General features: G+C 38.8%; 1 protein-coding gene across 6 annotated transcripts in view; it reads right to left on the reverse strand.

Annotated features, from left to right (window-relative positions):
• The window catches only part of Ubn2 (ubinuclein 2), a 93,294-nt gene that overhangs the window by 41,327 nt on the left and 33,527 nt on the right, over window positions 1-18,440 (reverse strand). For all 6 annotated transcript variants that reach the window (XM_076913530.1, XM_076913527.1, XM_034519121.2 and 3 more), the window contains exons 7-12: window positions 14,116-14,186; window positions 7,435-7,564; window positions 4,812-4,930; window positions 4,069-4,182; window positions 1,883-2,026; window positions 371-421 (exon numbers count right to left, since the gene is read on the reverse strand). In XM_076913530.1, coding sequence (XP_076769645.1) covers window positions 371-421; window positions 1,883-2,026; window positions 4,069-4,182; window positions 4,812-4,930; window positions 7,435-7,564; window positions 14,116-14,186 — 629 coding nt within the window. The remainder of the gene's footprint in view (window positions 1-370; window positions 422-1,882; window positions 2,027-4,068; window positions 4,183-4,811; window positions 4,931-7,434; window positions 7,565-14,115; window positions 14,187-18,440) is intronic.

Below are 18,440 nucleotides of genomic sequence, written 5' to 3' on the forward strand. Positions count from 1 at the left end.
ACAAACCAAATCAAAGGTGGCAACAGAGAGATGACCTAAAGTGGCCTTCAGTCTTACCTATGTTAACCAGCACTTTAGTGAACATCTTCTCTCCTCTCTCTCTCTCTCTCTCTCTCTCTCTCTAAGAATTATTTATTTTATATATTTGACTACACTGTTGTTATCTTCAGACACACCCAGAAGAGGGCATCTGATCCCATTACAGATGGTTATGAGCCACCATGTGGTTGCTGGGAATTGAACTCAGGACCTCTGGAAGAGCAGTCAGTGCTCTTAACCACTGAGCCGCCTCTCCAGCCCCATCTTTGTTTCTTAAAGCCATAACATGAATAAGAACAAATGGAGAAATCTGGAATTAGGATTTACTCACGGAGCAGAAGTAAGATGATTATGTACACTCCGGCTCTCCTTAAAAAGCATTCTGGAAACATTAAAAGACAACATTATTTTTATAGTAACTAACATAGTAATTACTTCACTTTGTGTTTTTGTTTTACATACAAGCTCTTGCTGTGTGGCCCAGACTAGCTTCAAATGTAGTATTATATAGGTCATGTTAACCTTGAACTCAAAATCCTTAATCATTTGATTTTTTTTTGTTTATTTACCAAACAAAAGTATTAACTTTATTCAATAATGTATTTCATGAAAAGTTTTATATGGTTTCTTCATATTCAGAAGTTTTAACAAATCAATAGAAAAAGTTTATGTTACTTTAACATAAAAGGTTGAAGTGGGGCATTGGTGGCACATGCCTTTAAACCCAGCCCTAGGGAGGCAGATCTCTCTGAGTTTGAGGCCAGTCTGGTCTATCCAGAGAATTTCAGAGCAGCTAGGGCTACAAAGAGAGACGCTATCTTAAAAACAAAACAAAACAGGATGACAGGTTAATAGCCAAGTTTGGTTTTTTTATTCTTTTAAAATTACTCCAGCCAGGCATGGCAGTGACTTCCAGTACACAGGAAGCAAAGGCAAACAGATCTTTGTGAGCTCAAGGTCAGTTTGGCCTATGCAGACCCAGCTGGCTTTGAACTCACAGAGACTCCACCTCTGCTTCCCATACTCTGAGACTAGAGGCTTGCATCACCATGAACAGTGATTTTGTGTTTCTTTTTTTTTTTTGGTTTTTTGAGACAGGGTTTCTCTGTATAGCCCGGGCTGTCCTGGAACTCACTTTGTAGACCAGGCTGGCCTCGAACTCAGAAATCCTCCTGCCTCTGCCTCCCAAGTGCTGGGATTAAAGGCGTGCGCCACCACCGCCCGGCGATTTTGTGTTTCTTAAGATGGGTTTTACTACATAGCCCAAGCTGGGATTCTCTACTGCAGCTGGCTGCAGACTACAATCCTTCTGTGCCATTCTCATTAGTGCTTTGTTACTAGTGTGTGCCACCTTCTCAAGCTCAGCTCTAAATCCAGCCCGGAGTTCCTTTCTATGCATTAAAAGCCCCTCAAATTTATAACTATCAGCCCACAGCCCTTTTTCCTACTACTAAACTCAGAAGAAAAAAAAAAAGGAAACAAATTTTAATTTAAAACAAAATAAAATATTTATACTTATTTGTTTCCACGAGACATGCTTTGTTAAATGGTGATGATCTACCCTCCCTCACATGTAGTTGTTTTACTGAGATAGAAATCTCTCAATGTAGCCCGAGCCTGTAATATTACATATTAATAGAATGCTGAACATGTACATTCTTATTTTAAATAATTTTTTGAGATTATAGTCTCCCTTTCCCTTTCCTCTGTCCAAACCTTCCCATGTACCACCCCTCCTAATGTAATTTCTTAGCAAAATCAATGTAGTGTGTTTTTGCGCAAATATATATTTAATAAAATTAACAAGAAAACACATCAAAATCCCAGAAGGCACATTTCTTACCTTGCCTGCATCCAACCCTTAGGCCACAGTGGCTTCACCTCTGTCTCCATGAAGGATTTAAGATAGTCCTCGGCAGACTGGCTTTTATTTGGCTCTAATTCATAGCATCCCAATTTGATCTCAACAAGGTTACATAACAAAGTTCTAAATAGATTAAAAATATATATTGATACAGAAATATGAACTGTGAAACTAAAGAAAATAGAATTCCAAACAGGTATTTTTGAAGCACACAAATCTGATGACAATAAAGAATATTCACTAAAGAATTCAGACAATGATAAAAGAAATAAGTTATAACACTAACCATTCATTGCACACACTCACCCCCACCATTAAACAATGGCCTTTGCCATAATCAGCTTGAAGAAGTTAATGAAGAGTCAATGCCCCTATTCCCTGGGCTTGGGGACTGAGGTGGTTAATATTGGGCTGTTTTTCTAGGGAAAAGTAGTGGTTTTGTTGGAACAGGGAGGATTAGTTAGGATTTATTGAATAGCCATAATCTATTGATAGAAATATGTATAACTGTTATTAAGATGAAGTTATAATTTCTTAAATGGTACAAAATTTACTTTGATTTCAAATTTAAAATTTTCATTGGTATGAGCTTCTTATTAATATAAAAGTGAGATTAATACTGTTACTCTCAATAGGCACTGTGCCTATATAACACATTTAGGAATACAAGACTGAGACCCTTAGCCTGTGAGTTAAGGGCCTATAGCAAATTCATGGCTCTGAGTTTATTGTTAGGGTATTTTCTATGTTTTATTTAGAAATAGCTGAGAGGAGTTAACAGACAACAGTCCAGATTGTCTTACATGGATAGTTGGTTTTCAAAACATCAGAAGTCCACATAATTGACGATACAAACATTTCTGTATTAATGTTCATTTTGATTAGAGACCTGTCTGCTCCTGACAGCTTCCTGTCTTGGATTCTAAGAAGAAATTGAGCATCTTTGGAGTTACTCCAGTTGTGGTGAGACAGCCACTAGGCAAGAATTGCCTCTTTCCATCTACAGACAAATTATTGTCCAGAAAAGGACACACTTGCGCAATAGTCGACTGATTATATCTGCCAAGACAGAGTAATCAGCCCTTAATAATTCTGCATCACTAGGTCTGTCAGATGATCCTGGGCCAGAAGGCTGAAGATTGGATGCTCCAACATTCTGTAGTATAGGGATTGTCCAGGTGTTCAGTGGTCTCTATAATTTGGCTAAGTTTTAGAAGCTATACTTTGTGCTTCCCATCATTTGTTACTCAGTCATTCTGGATTTCTGATGGGGTTGAAGACTTAAGTCTCATAGCCAATCCCAGCTATTTACTTTGAGAGAAAAGATTTGAAAGGATGGTTTTCAGCTGACATTCATTCTAAAGCCAAGAAAAAAGCCAGGTTCAGAACTAAGTCTCTTAGTTAGGAGAGATGACAGAGGTTCTGGTTAGTCAACAAAATGATGGACTGGGTATTGGGTCTATCTTGTACCTTACTGACCCAAATTGGTATAGTTATGCTCTAACTGTATTTTAAGAGAAAAGTTTTATTTTAACAGGAAGGGTGATATGTAGGAGGAGCTAAGGTGGGAGGAGTAAAGAGAGAAAGAGGAGAAGTAAGAAAAGGAGGAAGAGAAGGAGAGGAGGAGCTAGGTGACAAGAGAGGGGGGGAACATGGAGGCAGATGTTCGAGTGTCTCCGCCAGTCAAAGGTAGTTGGTATATCTAGGTTGGGTATTGGGTTACACTTCTGATTGTATGGGCATCTTGTTATTGAGCATTACCAAACTTATAAAGCCTTTGATTAACATTAAAAAAATAGTATAAAAGCAAAACAAAACAAAAACCCAAAACCAACAATGGCCTTTGGTACCTTTCTTTAAGTGAGTAAAGACTGAAGGGAACAGTTGTTTCCCCAGGGTACAGCAAGCCAACAGTTCACACAAGTATCTTTATTACATGCCTGTCCTCTGCAACCAGAATGGTTGCCCTCCACTGAATAGCTGATTGAATGTGTTGTATAGAAACCAAAGCCCCAACACCCTGAGGTGACTGCACCAAATTAATATCCATGAGCTTGTTTTCTTACACACTAACTAGTCTTTGATTGCTTCCAGACTAGTCCTCTTCTGCTGCGGATTCTTCTCGTCACTCTATTTTTGACTAAGTGACAACTGACAGAGCTCACCTGATGGTATCATCCCAGTGGAATTTCTTTCGTGGGCCTATGACTCGCTTCCCTGGTTTATCATCATCATCATCATCGGATCCATTTTTTTCCCGTTCTTCATCTGCTTGCAACCTGAAAAATGAAAAACATTTTATGAAGAGAAGTTTTCACCCAGAGTTCACAAGACTCAAAGTTGCTCAGCCAAATGCTTATTTAAAACAGAACAAACAAGGAGCTCTATTTCCATACAATATGCTGAATTCTGAACTAGCATAAAGTGGCTGAGTAAATAGGCCTCTGAACTACAATACAGAGGACCAAACCAAATGCTCACCCTTTAGGTTAAAAGCTGTCTGTGTCCAGCTCTAGCTTAGCCAGATTGGTCAGCATGTGACCAGCCTAACCAGTGTCAGAGCTTAGCCTTTTTTTTTTTTTTTTTTTTTTTTTTTTTTCCTTGAGACAGCATTTCAGTATGAAGTGCAGGCCAGTCTGGAACCTGAATCACCCTGCTGAAACCTCCTAATTGCTGTTATTATAGGCATGTCCCATCATGCGTGACTGGGTTCTTGTTTTCTTAATATGGAGATTAACTAGATAAAGCCTTGTGCTTTTGACAGCAAAGCAGTTGAGTGGGGAGTGACAATTAGGAAAAATTCAATTATATCATTTCAATGACACACATGGTTTCACAAAGATGAGGACTACTTAAGAACATCAGCTAAAAGTGATTTTTGTAAAGCCAGCCCAAAGCAGGTACATACTTGGCACACTTGGCTTGACTGCGAGCCTGACAGTCCTCCTGGTATTTAAACAGCTGTTCAGGCATGACGTTGCTAACAGCCAGCTTCAGTTTCTGCAGAGGTTCTCTTAAACGATCATCCTAGAGGGGAGAGAAGATAGAGTTGGAATTTTCTCAAACATCCTAACAAAACTTACTCTATAATCATATCTTCAATAGGTGAAATCACATGTCACATATTGATTACAGACCTGAAATGATTATCTAACATGGCTATTTCTTCAACAGCACTGATCTGTCAAAAGGCACATTGGAGGCAAAATTAGGATGATTGAGTCTCACCAACAGAGTCCCTGTTTTTGCCTGCTACTTCACATTCTTAAACATGAACCCAAGTTTTGGTCAATATGCTTTAGGAATGAATTGCAATGCAAATAATCTAGAGAATGGGAGAGACACTGCCCAGACTACTGTTTAACTCCTGGCTAGTAGATATACCCAAAGAAGGCACTACACTCTGAAATACTACAATACGTAACTGGTGACTACCAATAGGATGTGGACATCCTGTTCTCCCAGCTGTTGTTAGCAATTTTAAGTTATGCTGCAAGCAAAAGTTAAGTTCAAGGGCAAATGATAGAAGAAACAGAAACTCTTCTCCATATGGGTTCAGCATAGAAAGAAAGAATTTTATATCTGACACCTTAAATTGGCCAATAGCATTTTCATCTTGCAAATATCATATACTTAGTGCTTAAAAATCTTTATTACTGTCATAGGTCCAGAAATATCTTAACTGTTTCTTCACTGATTTTCTTTGTTTTTTTTATAATGAGGTCTGAACTCAGAGACTCAGGCATACTAAGTGAGTGAATCTTTATCCTTGAATTGCACCCCAAGGCCATATATATATATATATATATATATATATATATATATACACACATACACACACACACACACACACACACACATATATATAAAATTTTTGATAAAAGATGTATTTGGAACATGAAAATGACTAGAAAGCATGTTAACTATTCCATGGATACTAATTAATAAACTATGGTATCTGGAACATACTATTTTTTTTTTTTTTTTAATCTCAACATTTACTATCAAGGTTTCTTGAAGAATTATGTAATTAAGACAACCTCCCTGGAAAATATCAAATATCCATAAACAGAAAACAGAAGCTAAATGAGATATAATAGAGAACTTTATACACATCAGCAGCAATGGATTTTGACTATATGTAGAGACACACATCTGAGGCATAGCATAGTGCTAGAAAGCAAGTGACAGAAGAAAACAGTTTGTTTCTATTTATATGAAGCTCCAACAATGTAAAGCTTACAATGCAATGTTTAGGGATAGAAATGGTGTGACAAAGCTTATATAAATACCAACAAGGACAAGACAGATGGTGTCTTTCTCTCATATCTAATGGAATATTAAATAACTTCAATATCAAATTTCAAATGTTTCTCTGAAACTATTTTGTTTTTATGATAGGGTTTTACTATGTAGCTCTGGGTGTCCTGGAAGTCACTACATAGATGGAATAGGCTGGCCTCTGCCTCCAGAATGCTGCTATCAAAGCAGTGAAGCTGATGCTGCTGGTCCCACTACAGCTGGCACAAAATATTCTATAATCTGGGACTGGGGATATAGCTCAATTGGTTGAAGGTCTGCCTAACAGGGAACATTCATGGTCCACCAATATACTACAGAATATCCATTCAGAAAATGAAAATACACACTAACAAAGACAAGCAAAATGGCGAAGGCCTACAGTCCCAGCACCCAAATGTAAACTCTGCTAAATCTGGGCTAGTTTAGGTCTTATGTCCTTTTCAAAAAGGAAAATAAAGTGTTTTTACTATGTAAATGGTGCTTCTCCGGGTTGGGTATGGTAGTGCATACCTTTAATCCCAGCACTGCTGCTTGATCTGTGATTTTAAGGTCAACCTGCTGTCTATAGTGAGCTCCAGGCCAGCCAAAGCTATGTAGTGAGGCTCTGTTTCAAAAAACAAAAACTAAAAAGTGTTTCTACTTCTAGTTCTATTTTATCAGTTACTTATTTTTGTCATTTGAATTTTGGCTTCAACTGTCAATGTCTCAAGTTGCCAGCAAAACCACAAGATATGAGATAGCAATACAATTTCTTTATTCACTAATTTGCTTTGAATCAAGAAGGAACTATAATTTCTCAACTCAAAAAACCTCTTTGTTAACAGAAATCAGTGCCTCAATAAAGAATTCTGTTTGTGGTGCCTACTAAAGAATCTATGCCTTAGAAATCAGTATTTCTTATCTAAACCTACCAACTGTTGAAATAACATTTTAAAAAATTATGTGTTCACACACCAACACCCATGTGTACATGTGTATGTTATTGCTCATGCCATGGTAGATTGTGAAGTTCAGAGGACAATTTTGTTAGGCTTGTTCAGCAGGTGCCTTTACCTGCTGAGCCATCTTGCCAACCCTAAAGAAGGGGCTCTCAAACACCCTGAGTAACGCCATGTTTATTAAAGATATGCAAATAGAACTATAAAGTGACAGATGTGCAAAGACTGAGCAAATATTTTCTTGCTTACTGGTTACAAAACCCAAGATGTAGAAATTGCTCTTCCACTTACCTGAACATTAAGATGTAACTTCTTTAGACGTTTTACCAGTGTTTCCTTATTGCATGGCACAAATGCTTCAAGATGGGAGTAGACATCACTACGAATGACAGGACCTAGTTCTTGTAGCTGTAACTCGATGCTGCCCCCCAAAAAAAACCCGAAAACAACAAAAAACACACAACAGTAAACAACACAGAATCCTTTTTACATAGCACCATATAAGCCATAAAGGAGCTGGGTGGTGGTGACACACACCTTTGTCTTAGCAGTAGGGAGGCAGAGGCAGAGACAGGCCACTGAGTTCAAGGCCAACCTAGTCTCCAAAGCAAGTGCCAGGACTACACAGAGAAACCCTCTTTTGAAAATCAATCAAACAAACAAAATAAGGAAGGAAGGAAGAGAGGGAGGGAAGGAGGAAAGGAAGAAAAAAGAAACAAAGAAAGGTAGACGTTTCCAAAACTGCATTCCCTACAGTCCATACAATATGTTCCCTGAAGGTATCTGAAAAGGTAAAGGCCCTTATGCCCGGCTGTATGTTCAAGCTATTTCTTCATTTACAAAAATGAAGCTACATTCCCTACTGTAACTGTGACATGGCTGTGGATTTAATAGTTTACTCCATTTATTGTAAATGATAGGTCATGCCTCCTTTTCTTGGAGCAGAAAACTAATTGTTAAATGTGCATTTTGTCTAGTAGCTATTTTATTTTGATGGACCAGTCTGACTCGATCTTAAGATTAGAAGCCATCTTGTTACAAGGTCAAGATAAATTCCTTCCAGTTTTCTGTATAACTTAAATTTGACCATGTCTTAATCCATTTTCTGGACTTTGACATGTTCCACATCCTACACTTCAACTCCATCCTGATGAGATGTTCTGCCGAGTCATGAGTAAGGCATCTCCTTCTATGACACCTGGTATTGGTCCGCTGGGATCCTGTCTGGGACAGTGAGGATACCTGAGGTTAGAAGAATACCTTCTATCTGAAAGTCCTGTCCCTAATCAAAAGATACAGTTGGACTATAAAACAAAGAGTCAAGGGTACAGGTAGAAACCAATGCCCAGGGACTGGCCCAACACCAAGTTCCTATAAAGTTCCAAGTTCCTGGTTAGTCCAACTAACCAGTTTAGTCAAGTCCACCCAGATTAAACAAAACTTAATAAAATATTAAAGCTGCACCTCCATGCATTTATATCAAAAAATGTATCTTGTGTTGGCAACCAAACTTTGTAATGTAAGAGTTAACAAGATGGTATTAGTTTTAAAAGGCATGAAAGGAGAGCAGCTAAACCCTGGCACCATACTGCAGGACTGGAATTCCTGGAGTCCAGATAAGACTACTGAGGAAAATGCAGCCCAACTGCAATGAGGGACCTGATTTGGAAATGCCAGTGCCATATAAGGACCATCAAAAACAGCAGCCTTCTTCTGGCCTGCAGGCATACATGCAGGTAGAATGCTGTATACATAATAAATTTTTGGAGAGACAGATGGCTCAGGTTAAAAACAGCAGCCATAATGAAATGAAGCCAATTGGAGCCTAGGGGGTAGGCTATATAGGATGCTGTCAAGGGTAGAGCCAGAGAGGTGACTTGGGCCCCTTACAGGGCCCCAAAGGATCACAAATGAATCCCAGATATTAAGCACTGAGTTGTTTACATTGTTAAAGTTTGGTTTTTGCCTTGTTCAGATTATGACTGTGCCCTGTTTCTTCTCTGTTAAGAGATATAACAGGGCCCCCAGAGGTGCTCTAGGATGTTCCTGTCTTCTGATACAGCAGGCCAATAACCTAAGCAGTGCAGCAAAGAGCCTATAGAACGTCTTTCCTTACTTAAAGGTCATTCAGGCTAAACAAACTAACTGAGGAATATATGTGTAGTCTCTTCACCTCCCCCTTTTCTTAAGCTCTAGCTATTCTGATAAACTGAGTCAGACAGGAGACTATGATCGTCCATAATGATGTACCATGAAAAGACCAGGAAAATAAAGTTATCAGTCTCATGACTTAAAAGTTCATTTTGATACTCAAGAGACCTTCAACTCAAAAACTGTAATTCTTTAAAGGCTAAACCTAACAGGGATAAAAATACAAATTCTAATCTTATAAAAGCAAGTAGCTTGTAAACTGTTAAAGATAATTAAAATATGAAAGTTAGTAATAAGATACCTTAGAAATAACCAAATTTTTAATATGTCCAAAACTATACTTGTAGTCATGCTAAATACAAATTCATAGGAACTTTTTTTAGATTCCTGTATGTTTTCAAGGTTAAACTTAAAACAAATAACTAAAATCAAGAAAATTTTATTTAAAATCAGGTATACTTAATAAATGCCCTCACAACTTTACAGAGTTCTACTGAATATGACATTTAATCTATTTAATGGAAAAAATATTCCTATAATAGACAGAAATGTCAGCTCCTAGGGGCAACTCTAAGGTCTCTAAAGGCAACGGGTGAGGCACAGCCCTGCACAAACTGTGGGCACTGCTGGGTTGACTGCCTTACTCTGCCTAAGTCAAGGGAGGCCAAGTTCACCAAGTTCTTCATCCCCAGGAAAATCTCTCTAACCTTGTGGGTCTGGCAGCCAAAGGCCGACCCTGTCTTTGAAGCAGCTGAACATGCAATGTTGTCCTATGTGACAGCTGAAGACAGACCTCTGCTCCCCCCACAAATTACCACTGGAGCCTAGGATAACTGTCTAAGTAGTGTTAAGCCTCTTGTCACGTTAATTGATATTTCCTGCTATAATTTCTCTCTTTCACATCTCTGATGATGCTGATGGCTAACTGTGGCTCTATCAATTCAGCAACAGCTTGCCTGATAACTAATTTCATACATGAAAACCAGGCCTCAGCCAGCTGCAGTGATGCACATCTGTATTCCCAGCACTTGAGAGGTAGAGGCAGTCTAAGTTTGAGGCCAGTCTGGTTTACAAAGAGAATTGCCAAGTTCCTATGTGATCAAAAACTCTAGGAAATTCCTTAGTCTTGAAGTTTTTTGGAGCTATATAAGCCCTACTTTATCCTATGTTCAATGCTATTTTCTCAAATCCCATTTTAGGGAGATAGCCCTGTCTGACAGAAATAAAGCTTGCTTAATTTGACCAAAAACTTTAGGTTGCTGTCTTTAAATCTCACCCAATGGGATTAATATTTTTCTCTTCTAAAAGTAAACCAGCAAAGCTTATAATAATTACCATATTTTAACAGAGAGAAAATATTAATAAATAAGGTGTCTCTCAAAATGGAAAAGATTATAACTGGCAGCTACTACTGAAAAAAGAAAAAAAAAAAAAACAGATGTCACTTTGAAGGCCATTATTGAAGGCTCTGAGCTGGGTTGATGATGTATACTTAATCCTACTCAGAAAGAGGTGCCATGGATTTCTCTGAATTCAAGGCCAGCCTGGTCTATGTAGGAGACCCAGGCCAGCAAAGGCTAAACATCAAGACTGGTGTCAAAATAAACAAATAAGAAAGTAAAAGAAACTGGGGTTCTTTGTAACAAATTATGTCCAAGTCACCATAGATAACTGTTGAACAACATACAGGGAGGCTACAAAATCATCCATATCAAATGAATTTATCACCTTGAAGATACACTTCAATTTCATCTGGGTAGCAGTTGGGTCTACCTCTAATCCTGGTGCTCAGGAAGCAGAGGCAGGCAGATCTCTGTGAGTTTGAGGACAGCCTGGTCTACAAAGCCAGTGCTACACAGATAAAAAAAAAAAAAAAAAAAAAAAAAAAAAAAAAAAAAAAACAAAGGGAAAAAATAGATATATTGTAATTTCAGAAAAAAATAGAACAGACAAAATTGCATTTTTTAGAACTGGTTAAAAAAAATCCCTGGTATTAAAAAAACTAAATGTGAATAGAAGGTTAAATACAAGCACCAGCATGGAGAAATGTCATGGTCATGAGTGTGCTACTCAGAAATGCTTGGTTGGTGCCATTTGGCTAGACAGTTACTAGGGGCCTAGGCTCCTCCAGACTTGTCTTATTGTTACAAAGTTAGTTGTGCCTGAAAGTAAAATACAAACTGTCCAAGTACAAAGAGATTCTATTCTATGTAAGAAAGTCTAGACTGACTCAAGGAGAACATGTAAAAAGTCACTGGTTTTCATGTCAGCAAACAGCAAGTACACAGCGAGTGCAATCTGAGCGGAAATGCTCGGCAGCAAGCAGAAGCCCGTTATCCATTAGGAATGCCTGCTTCAGGCAACAGGGGAGAAAGTGAGTGAGGATATGTACATTTGTTGACTCAGGTCAAATTCAACTATGAAAGAACAGTCGAACCATGAAAGTCATCTTGCTCCTCAACAAAAGGAAGAAATATTGAGGCCGGTACACCTGGGCAATGTCAAGGGAGTCTATTTCAATAATCATCACAACTATTACAGCACCGACTCTGCCTAGAAAAAGTAAGGCATGTGGGTTTAGGACAGAAAGGAAACAATAAAAAGTGCCTATGGAAAACCAGTCAGCTCCAAGTCTGAGGACTGAAGAATGAATGGTGTGAGGAGGGGCTGGAGAGCTGGTGTAGTGATTAAGGGAGCTAACTCTCTTCCAGAAGACCCAGGTGTGACTCCCAACACTCACATGGTGCCTAACAACTGTGTGCAATTCTAATTCAAAGGAATCTGGCAAGCTCTTCTGAACTTTTTGGGCACTAGGCAAAATATCTGTTAACATTCCTTCTAGGTTCCACTCAGCAATTACCTGGCAATAGCCAGGTAGGCCTGGCTTACTATAAAAGGGGCTTTTTGCCCCCTCCTCACTCTCTCTTTTTTAAAAAAATATTATTTATTTATTATTATTTATACAAGTGTACTACTGTCTCTGTCTTCAGACGCACCAGAAGAGTGCATCAGATCCCATTACAGACGGTTGTCAGCCACCATGGTTGAGCCATGGTTGCTGGGAACTGAACTCAGGACCTCAGCAAGAACATTCAGTGCTATTAACCACTGAGCCATCTCTCCAGCCCATCCCTTCCCTCCTCACTCTCTTATTCTAACTCTATTCTCTCCCTGACCCCCTTTTCTCCCTCTTTCCCCACCCCCCTCCCACCTCTCTTTCTACAAGCTCCTGGCCGGCCTCTTCTCCTCCTCCCCTCCTCCTCTTCTTCCTCCTCCCCCCTCCCCCTCCCCCCATCCCTGTAGTCGTCTGTCTCTACTCCCTCATCTCCCCTTCCCATGCCCTAAATAAACTCTCTTCCATACTATATCCACTGTGTATGACTGCTACCTTAGGGGAAAGGATGCTTCAGCACGAGCCTGCCGAGGCCCCACTCCCACCTCACCATACCTGCCTCTATCAAACATATCCTTGGCTTTTTTTTTTTTTTTTTTTTTTTTAATAAAACACAACAATACTCACACATGAAATAAATATATCCTTAAAAAAGAAACAAAAGTACATGAGCTTCCCAATTAAGAGATTTGTTTTGTGACAGAGGAGGAAAGAATGAAAAGAGAAGCCTTGTAATGGAATGCCAATAGTATGTCTACCTGTGCTGTCAGAGCACAAGGATGGGCTCCGGGCTCTCCCTGGGGAAAACACATTTTCCCTCTTATAGAACAGTGAAACGGAATGGGAAAGGAGGGAGAGAGTGAAAAGGCCAGAATTAGCCACGAGAAAAGAGTTGATCTAGTATAGTATATAAGGAAGGAAACAATGGCTAGTGAAATCTCATGCTGGAACCTAGACAACATGAGAAGTAACAACAGCTGCACTGCCTAGGGGCTCTGGAGTTAAAAGCAACCTAATCAGCACAGGTATGATCAATCCTACACCTCTTCCACACACCTGCATTCAACCTGAAAAACCGAGACTGATAAAGAACTGTACTGCCACTCCACTAGAGACACACTTATGTTTGAGGAGCCTAGTTTTTAAGTATGGTGATAACAAACTGCAACTAATTATAAATAATGAAAAACAATAGGTATAAAGTACCATGCTCAGTTTTATGCAGTACTGGGGAATCTGATCCAGACCTTTATAAATTAAAGGCAAGAACTATACGAGTTGAACTATATTCTTAGCCCTTCAACCACCTACTTAGTATAGTGTAAGTGTATGTGTACAGATGTGGGTGAATGCCAAGTCAAGTGTGTCGAGCTCAAGACGTAATACCAGGAGTGGGCTTTCTCCTTTCATCTGGGTTCTAGGGTTCAAACCAAGAACAAGCTTGTACACCAAGTATTTTATCCACTGAACCATCTCATCAACTAGCTCTCAACTTAGATCCCAAGCTAGCCTCAAATTTCTTGTTCTTTTGCCTCAGCCTCTTGGTGCTGAGATTAGAGGCATATACCACTACTCCTGCAAAGTTTTGTATTAATTATTTTATTATTTAAGATAGGGTAGCCCAGGCTGACCTTGAACTCACAATGTAGTTGAGGGTGACCTTCAACTGTCCATCCTTCATTTCTGAAGTGCTGGAATTCCAGATGTGCCAGCACACACACCCAGCTGACACAAACCCCAGCTTCAAGCATGCTAAGCAAGCTCTTCACTAACGACAGCCTCCGCAGCTGCCAAGTTCCTCCTCTGTTCTCTTTCCTTTCTCTCCAGGTAGGAATAAACTTAGGGCCTCATGAATGCTAGGCAGGTATTCTATCATTGAGATTTATTTCCAGTCCATGTTTAAAAAGAAAAAGATAAAAATCACTTACTCCAGAAGAATATTATTCATATCTTGTGTAAAGAATTTTTTCCTTCCTTCTTCATCAAAAAGTTTGGCAGCCTAGAGAAACATAAGAAAAGCAGACAATGTAATTCACAACGAACAGCACTGACATGAATTGTCTAACAACAACATGACAATAATTAGTAAGCAATCATCATCAGTAAAATAACACAAATTCTGACCCAGAGTCAGGCAAAGTTGTTTGAGATCCAAATCGAACAGGCTACCATGTATTTTTCAGGCAGCCACCACAGACTTAATGGCATAAAAAGCAGAGACTTGGGCTGGAGAGATGGCTCAGAGATTAAGAGTACTATTTGTTTTTCCAGAGATCCTGAGTTCAATTCCCAATAATTACCATCTATAATGAGGTCTGGTGCCCTCTTCTGGCCTGCAGACACACAGATAGAATACTGTATACATAATAAATAAATAAATAAATAAATAAATAAATCTTTTTAAAAAAGCAAAGACTTATTCTGTCATTTGGACAATCAAAATCAGTACCATTGTGCTAAAATCAAAATGGCAACAGGGCTAGCCTCTCTTTCAGGGAACATTAAAATAAATAGAGAGAAACTCTAAGAAGCAAAAATCAAAGCATACAGTGGGTTAAAGATGCACACAGAACTGACAGTACCACTTGAAATAAAGCAACTTCCCAAGGGCCATCTGAATGACAACAACAGGGAAATACTATCCTTAAAAAGAAGCAATGTGAAAATACATTAGCACTGCCTATTTTAAGACTTTATCATCATCAAAGGTCACAAAAAGCATGAAACTGAAAACTGATCGTCAATCCTGTGATTAGATGGTGTTTGCCAAACTGTCTAAAATAAAAAACAGATATTTCCTATAAGTAAAAACATAAAGAAGAACTATAACACATACACATACACTAAAAGACATAGCTCAGGCTAGTCTTGAGCTTGGCGATCCCCCTGAATCAGACTCCAGAGTACTGGGATGACAGGCACTTTTCCATTATGTCCACCTTAAACTTTATAATTTTAAAAGCTTTAATGTGATTAAAAATTAGATTTAGCCAAAAAAAAAAAAATCAGACTTAGTACTCAATGTCACAAATATATACATATCTAAACAAAAATGCCAGGCAATAGTACTTTCTGCCCTGTCTTTGATGTGTTAGGACTTCCAGTTAATTTCATTAAACTGCTGGATTTTACCTACCAATACATCAACCCACATCGCATTTTCTGTACTGAGCGAAACCAGGACCATGTACATGGTAGGCAAGTTCTCAAGCATGGACTGAGCCCACAATTCTTCTCCCAGCCCTCAAACCACAATTTTTTAAAAACAAGATTATTCAGTTTCCAATAAAATATAGAAAGTCCTTGATGATAGGTCTATGAACTATTTAAGTTTGTATTTTTTTTTTTAGTTTGTAGTCTATACTTTTATTTATTATCATATAGAATCTACATAAACAGCCAGAAGCTTATAAATAAGGAGAACCATTACACAAGATGCTCCTAAATCAGACTGCTAGCAAGCTGTGCAGACAGTGGCTGACTGCAGTAGTCTGGCTTCTACTTTATTAAGAACAATAAAAAAATTATCAAGGAACCAGCTCAAACTAATTACATAAGTTTGAGGACAATATTGTCATTGCTGTAGTTCTCTTAACCAGGTGACTAGAAGCAAACGAGTTTTTAATGAGGAAACTCTGCCATAATCACTTACAGCACAATAGGCTGAGGAAGTCAAAGACACAGCTCCTGTCAAAAGCCATGAGATGCACACTGGCAAACTTGAGCAAACCAGGGCACCTCTGCCAAGCTACCAAAGTACTTGACAATTTCATATGCTTTAGGTAGAAAAAGCAAATTTCTAAGACATGATTCTTACACAGGATGAAGATTAGGCATGTGTAGGGGACAGAAATATACAAAGAAAGCCAGAATGAAAATGAATCTTAACAGAAAAAAAAAGAGTCAAATGGTTCAGCATGAAAGGATATTTATTCATTGCAAGGTAAAATATGAACAGCAAGTTTATCAGGCAGATGTAAATGTTCAAGCCAAAGATAAATTTTCATCTCCTGAAGAAAAAGCACCATTCTCATATTTCAAAGTAAGACATGAAGAATTTGTAGATATCAGTGACTCTTCTAATTGGTAATTTCCTACTAAAGCCTTAGGGGAAAAAAGCTGTTGTGGCCCTGTCACGGCTACTACAGACAGCTTGTTGTTTGATATGAGACATCACTGAGCTTTCTCAGACCAGAGCATGTCTACAGCTACCTCAAGAGTGTGCGAAGAAGCATGGCTTATATGACAGAGTGTGTGTACTATGGCGTGCACTCTGAACCTTGCCTTGGAAACTTAAAATCATTAAGCCATGCTGCACCTTAGTTTCCCCAGCCTGCAGACTAGTGGTATGGAAAGTCTCTCAGACACAGTCAGGACTACATCTCGAGAGAAATGACAATAGCACACTCGAGACAGAGCATCGTTTTTTATTTTGTTTTGCTTTGGCTAATCAAACAGTACTTAATATTACTAATAACTTCATCTTTGAAAGCCAAATCACATCACCATTTCTTTTTAAAAACTAGAAGAAACTTGCAATTAGGGTTAGGGCAAGAGGAAATGGAGAAAGCATGAAGATGAGGTAACTCCTGAGGCTTACATCACTTCTGTTACTTTCAAGATGTGTGCTCCTGCTGAATTATTTAGCCACTCTCCACTTACATAAATAATGTTTGTACTTCAAATACAAAATTGTCAAGAAAATTAAGAAAAAGAGAGGAAAGAAAAATTAAAAATTCTTTTAATTAATTAATTAATTAATTATTTTAATTTAAAAATCAAATTAAAGAATTATGGCAATAATTCAATAGTACAGTGCTTGCCTGGCAGGCACAAAACCCTGGATTCAAATGCCAGGACAATTAAAAAGAAACAATCAAACAAAAATTCATAAACAAACAAAACCTTCCAAACGCACTCAGTTAAGGTCTACAAACTTCAACTTATATATTACCTTTAAGGGAAAACTAAAATGGCTGAAGTCAAAATGGCTGAAGGCACATGACGGCAAAGATACTCAAGCAAAAGTAAAAAAGAAAGGAGTCCACAACAGAACAGTACAAAGTTGGAGTCTGCCATTCACAGATCTCTCTGCCATTCACAGATCTCTCTGCCATTCACAGATCTCTCTGCCATTCACAGATCTCTCTGCCTCCTGCTATGACTCCAGCCACTGCTCTAGCGCCATGCCTGCTGCATGCTGCCATGCTTTCTGCCATGATGTGCATACACTAACTCTCTGGAACTGTGAGGCTCAAGTTAAATATTTTCTTTTGTAAGTTGCCTTGGTCAAGGTATTTTGTCACACCAATAGAAAAGTAACATACAGCTGGGCAGGTCGTGCATTCTTTTTTTTTTTTTTTTTTTTTTTTCGAGACAGGGTTTCTCTGCGTAGCCCTGGCTGTCCTGGAACTCACTCTGTAGACCAGGCTGGCCTCGAACTCAGAAATCCGCCTGCCTCTGCCTCCCAAGTGCTGGGATTAAAGGTGTGCGCCACCACCGCCCGGCCGTGCATTCTTTTAATCCTTGCACTTCAGAGGCAGATTTCAAGTTTGAGGACAGCCTGGTCTACAGAATGACTTTCAGAACAACCAGGCCTACGCAGAGAAACCCTGTCTTGAATAAACTAAAAGACAATGACAACAATGATGCTGGCAAGGATGAAGGAGGGGGAGGAGGGAAGAAGAGAAGGAGAAAGAGGATGAAGAAGAAGAAGAAAGTAAGATTTATCTACAGCTCCAGGAGAATCAGAAATCTCCTCTGGCCTCAAAGACATTGCACTCATGTGTACAACTCCACTCCACCCCCACACATCCACATACAATTTAAAAAATAAAACAAGGGGTTGGAGAGATGGCTCAGTGGTTAAGAGCACTGGCTGGCTGCTCTTCTAGAGGTCCTGAGTTCAGTTCTCAGCAACTGGTGGAATGAATCTGTACATGGAATCTGATGCCCTCTTCTAGTGTGTCTGAAGACAATGACAGTGTACTCACATATATAAAATAAATAAATCTTTAAAAAATAAATAAATAAAACAAAATCTTTAGGAAGGAAGGAAGGAAGGAAGGAAGGAAGGAAGGAAGGAAGGAAGGAAGGAAGACCGTAAGTCACAGGTCTGGAAGGAGAAGATCAAAGGCACAATATTTTCTTTTTTCTTTTTTCTTGCTATTTTTCATTTGTTTATTTTTGTTGATTGTTTTACTTTTTGGTCTTTTAAGACAGGGCTCATTATGTAGCTTTTGCTTCCTGTTGC

This window comes from Arvicanthis niloticus, chromosome 15 (assembly GCF_011762505.2).
Source record: "Arvicanthis niloticus isolate mArvNil1 chromosome 15, mArvNil1.pat.X, whole genome shotgun sequence".
Taxonomy (NCBI): domain Eukaryota; kingdom Metazoa; phylum Chordata; class Mammalia; order Rodentia; family Muridae; genus Arvicanthis; species Arvicanthis niloticus.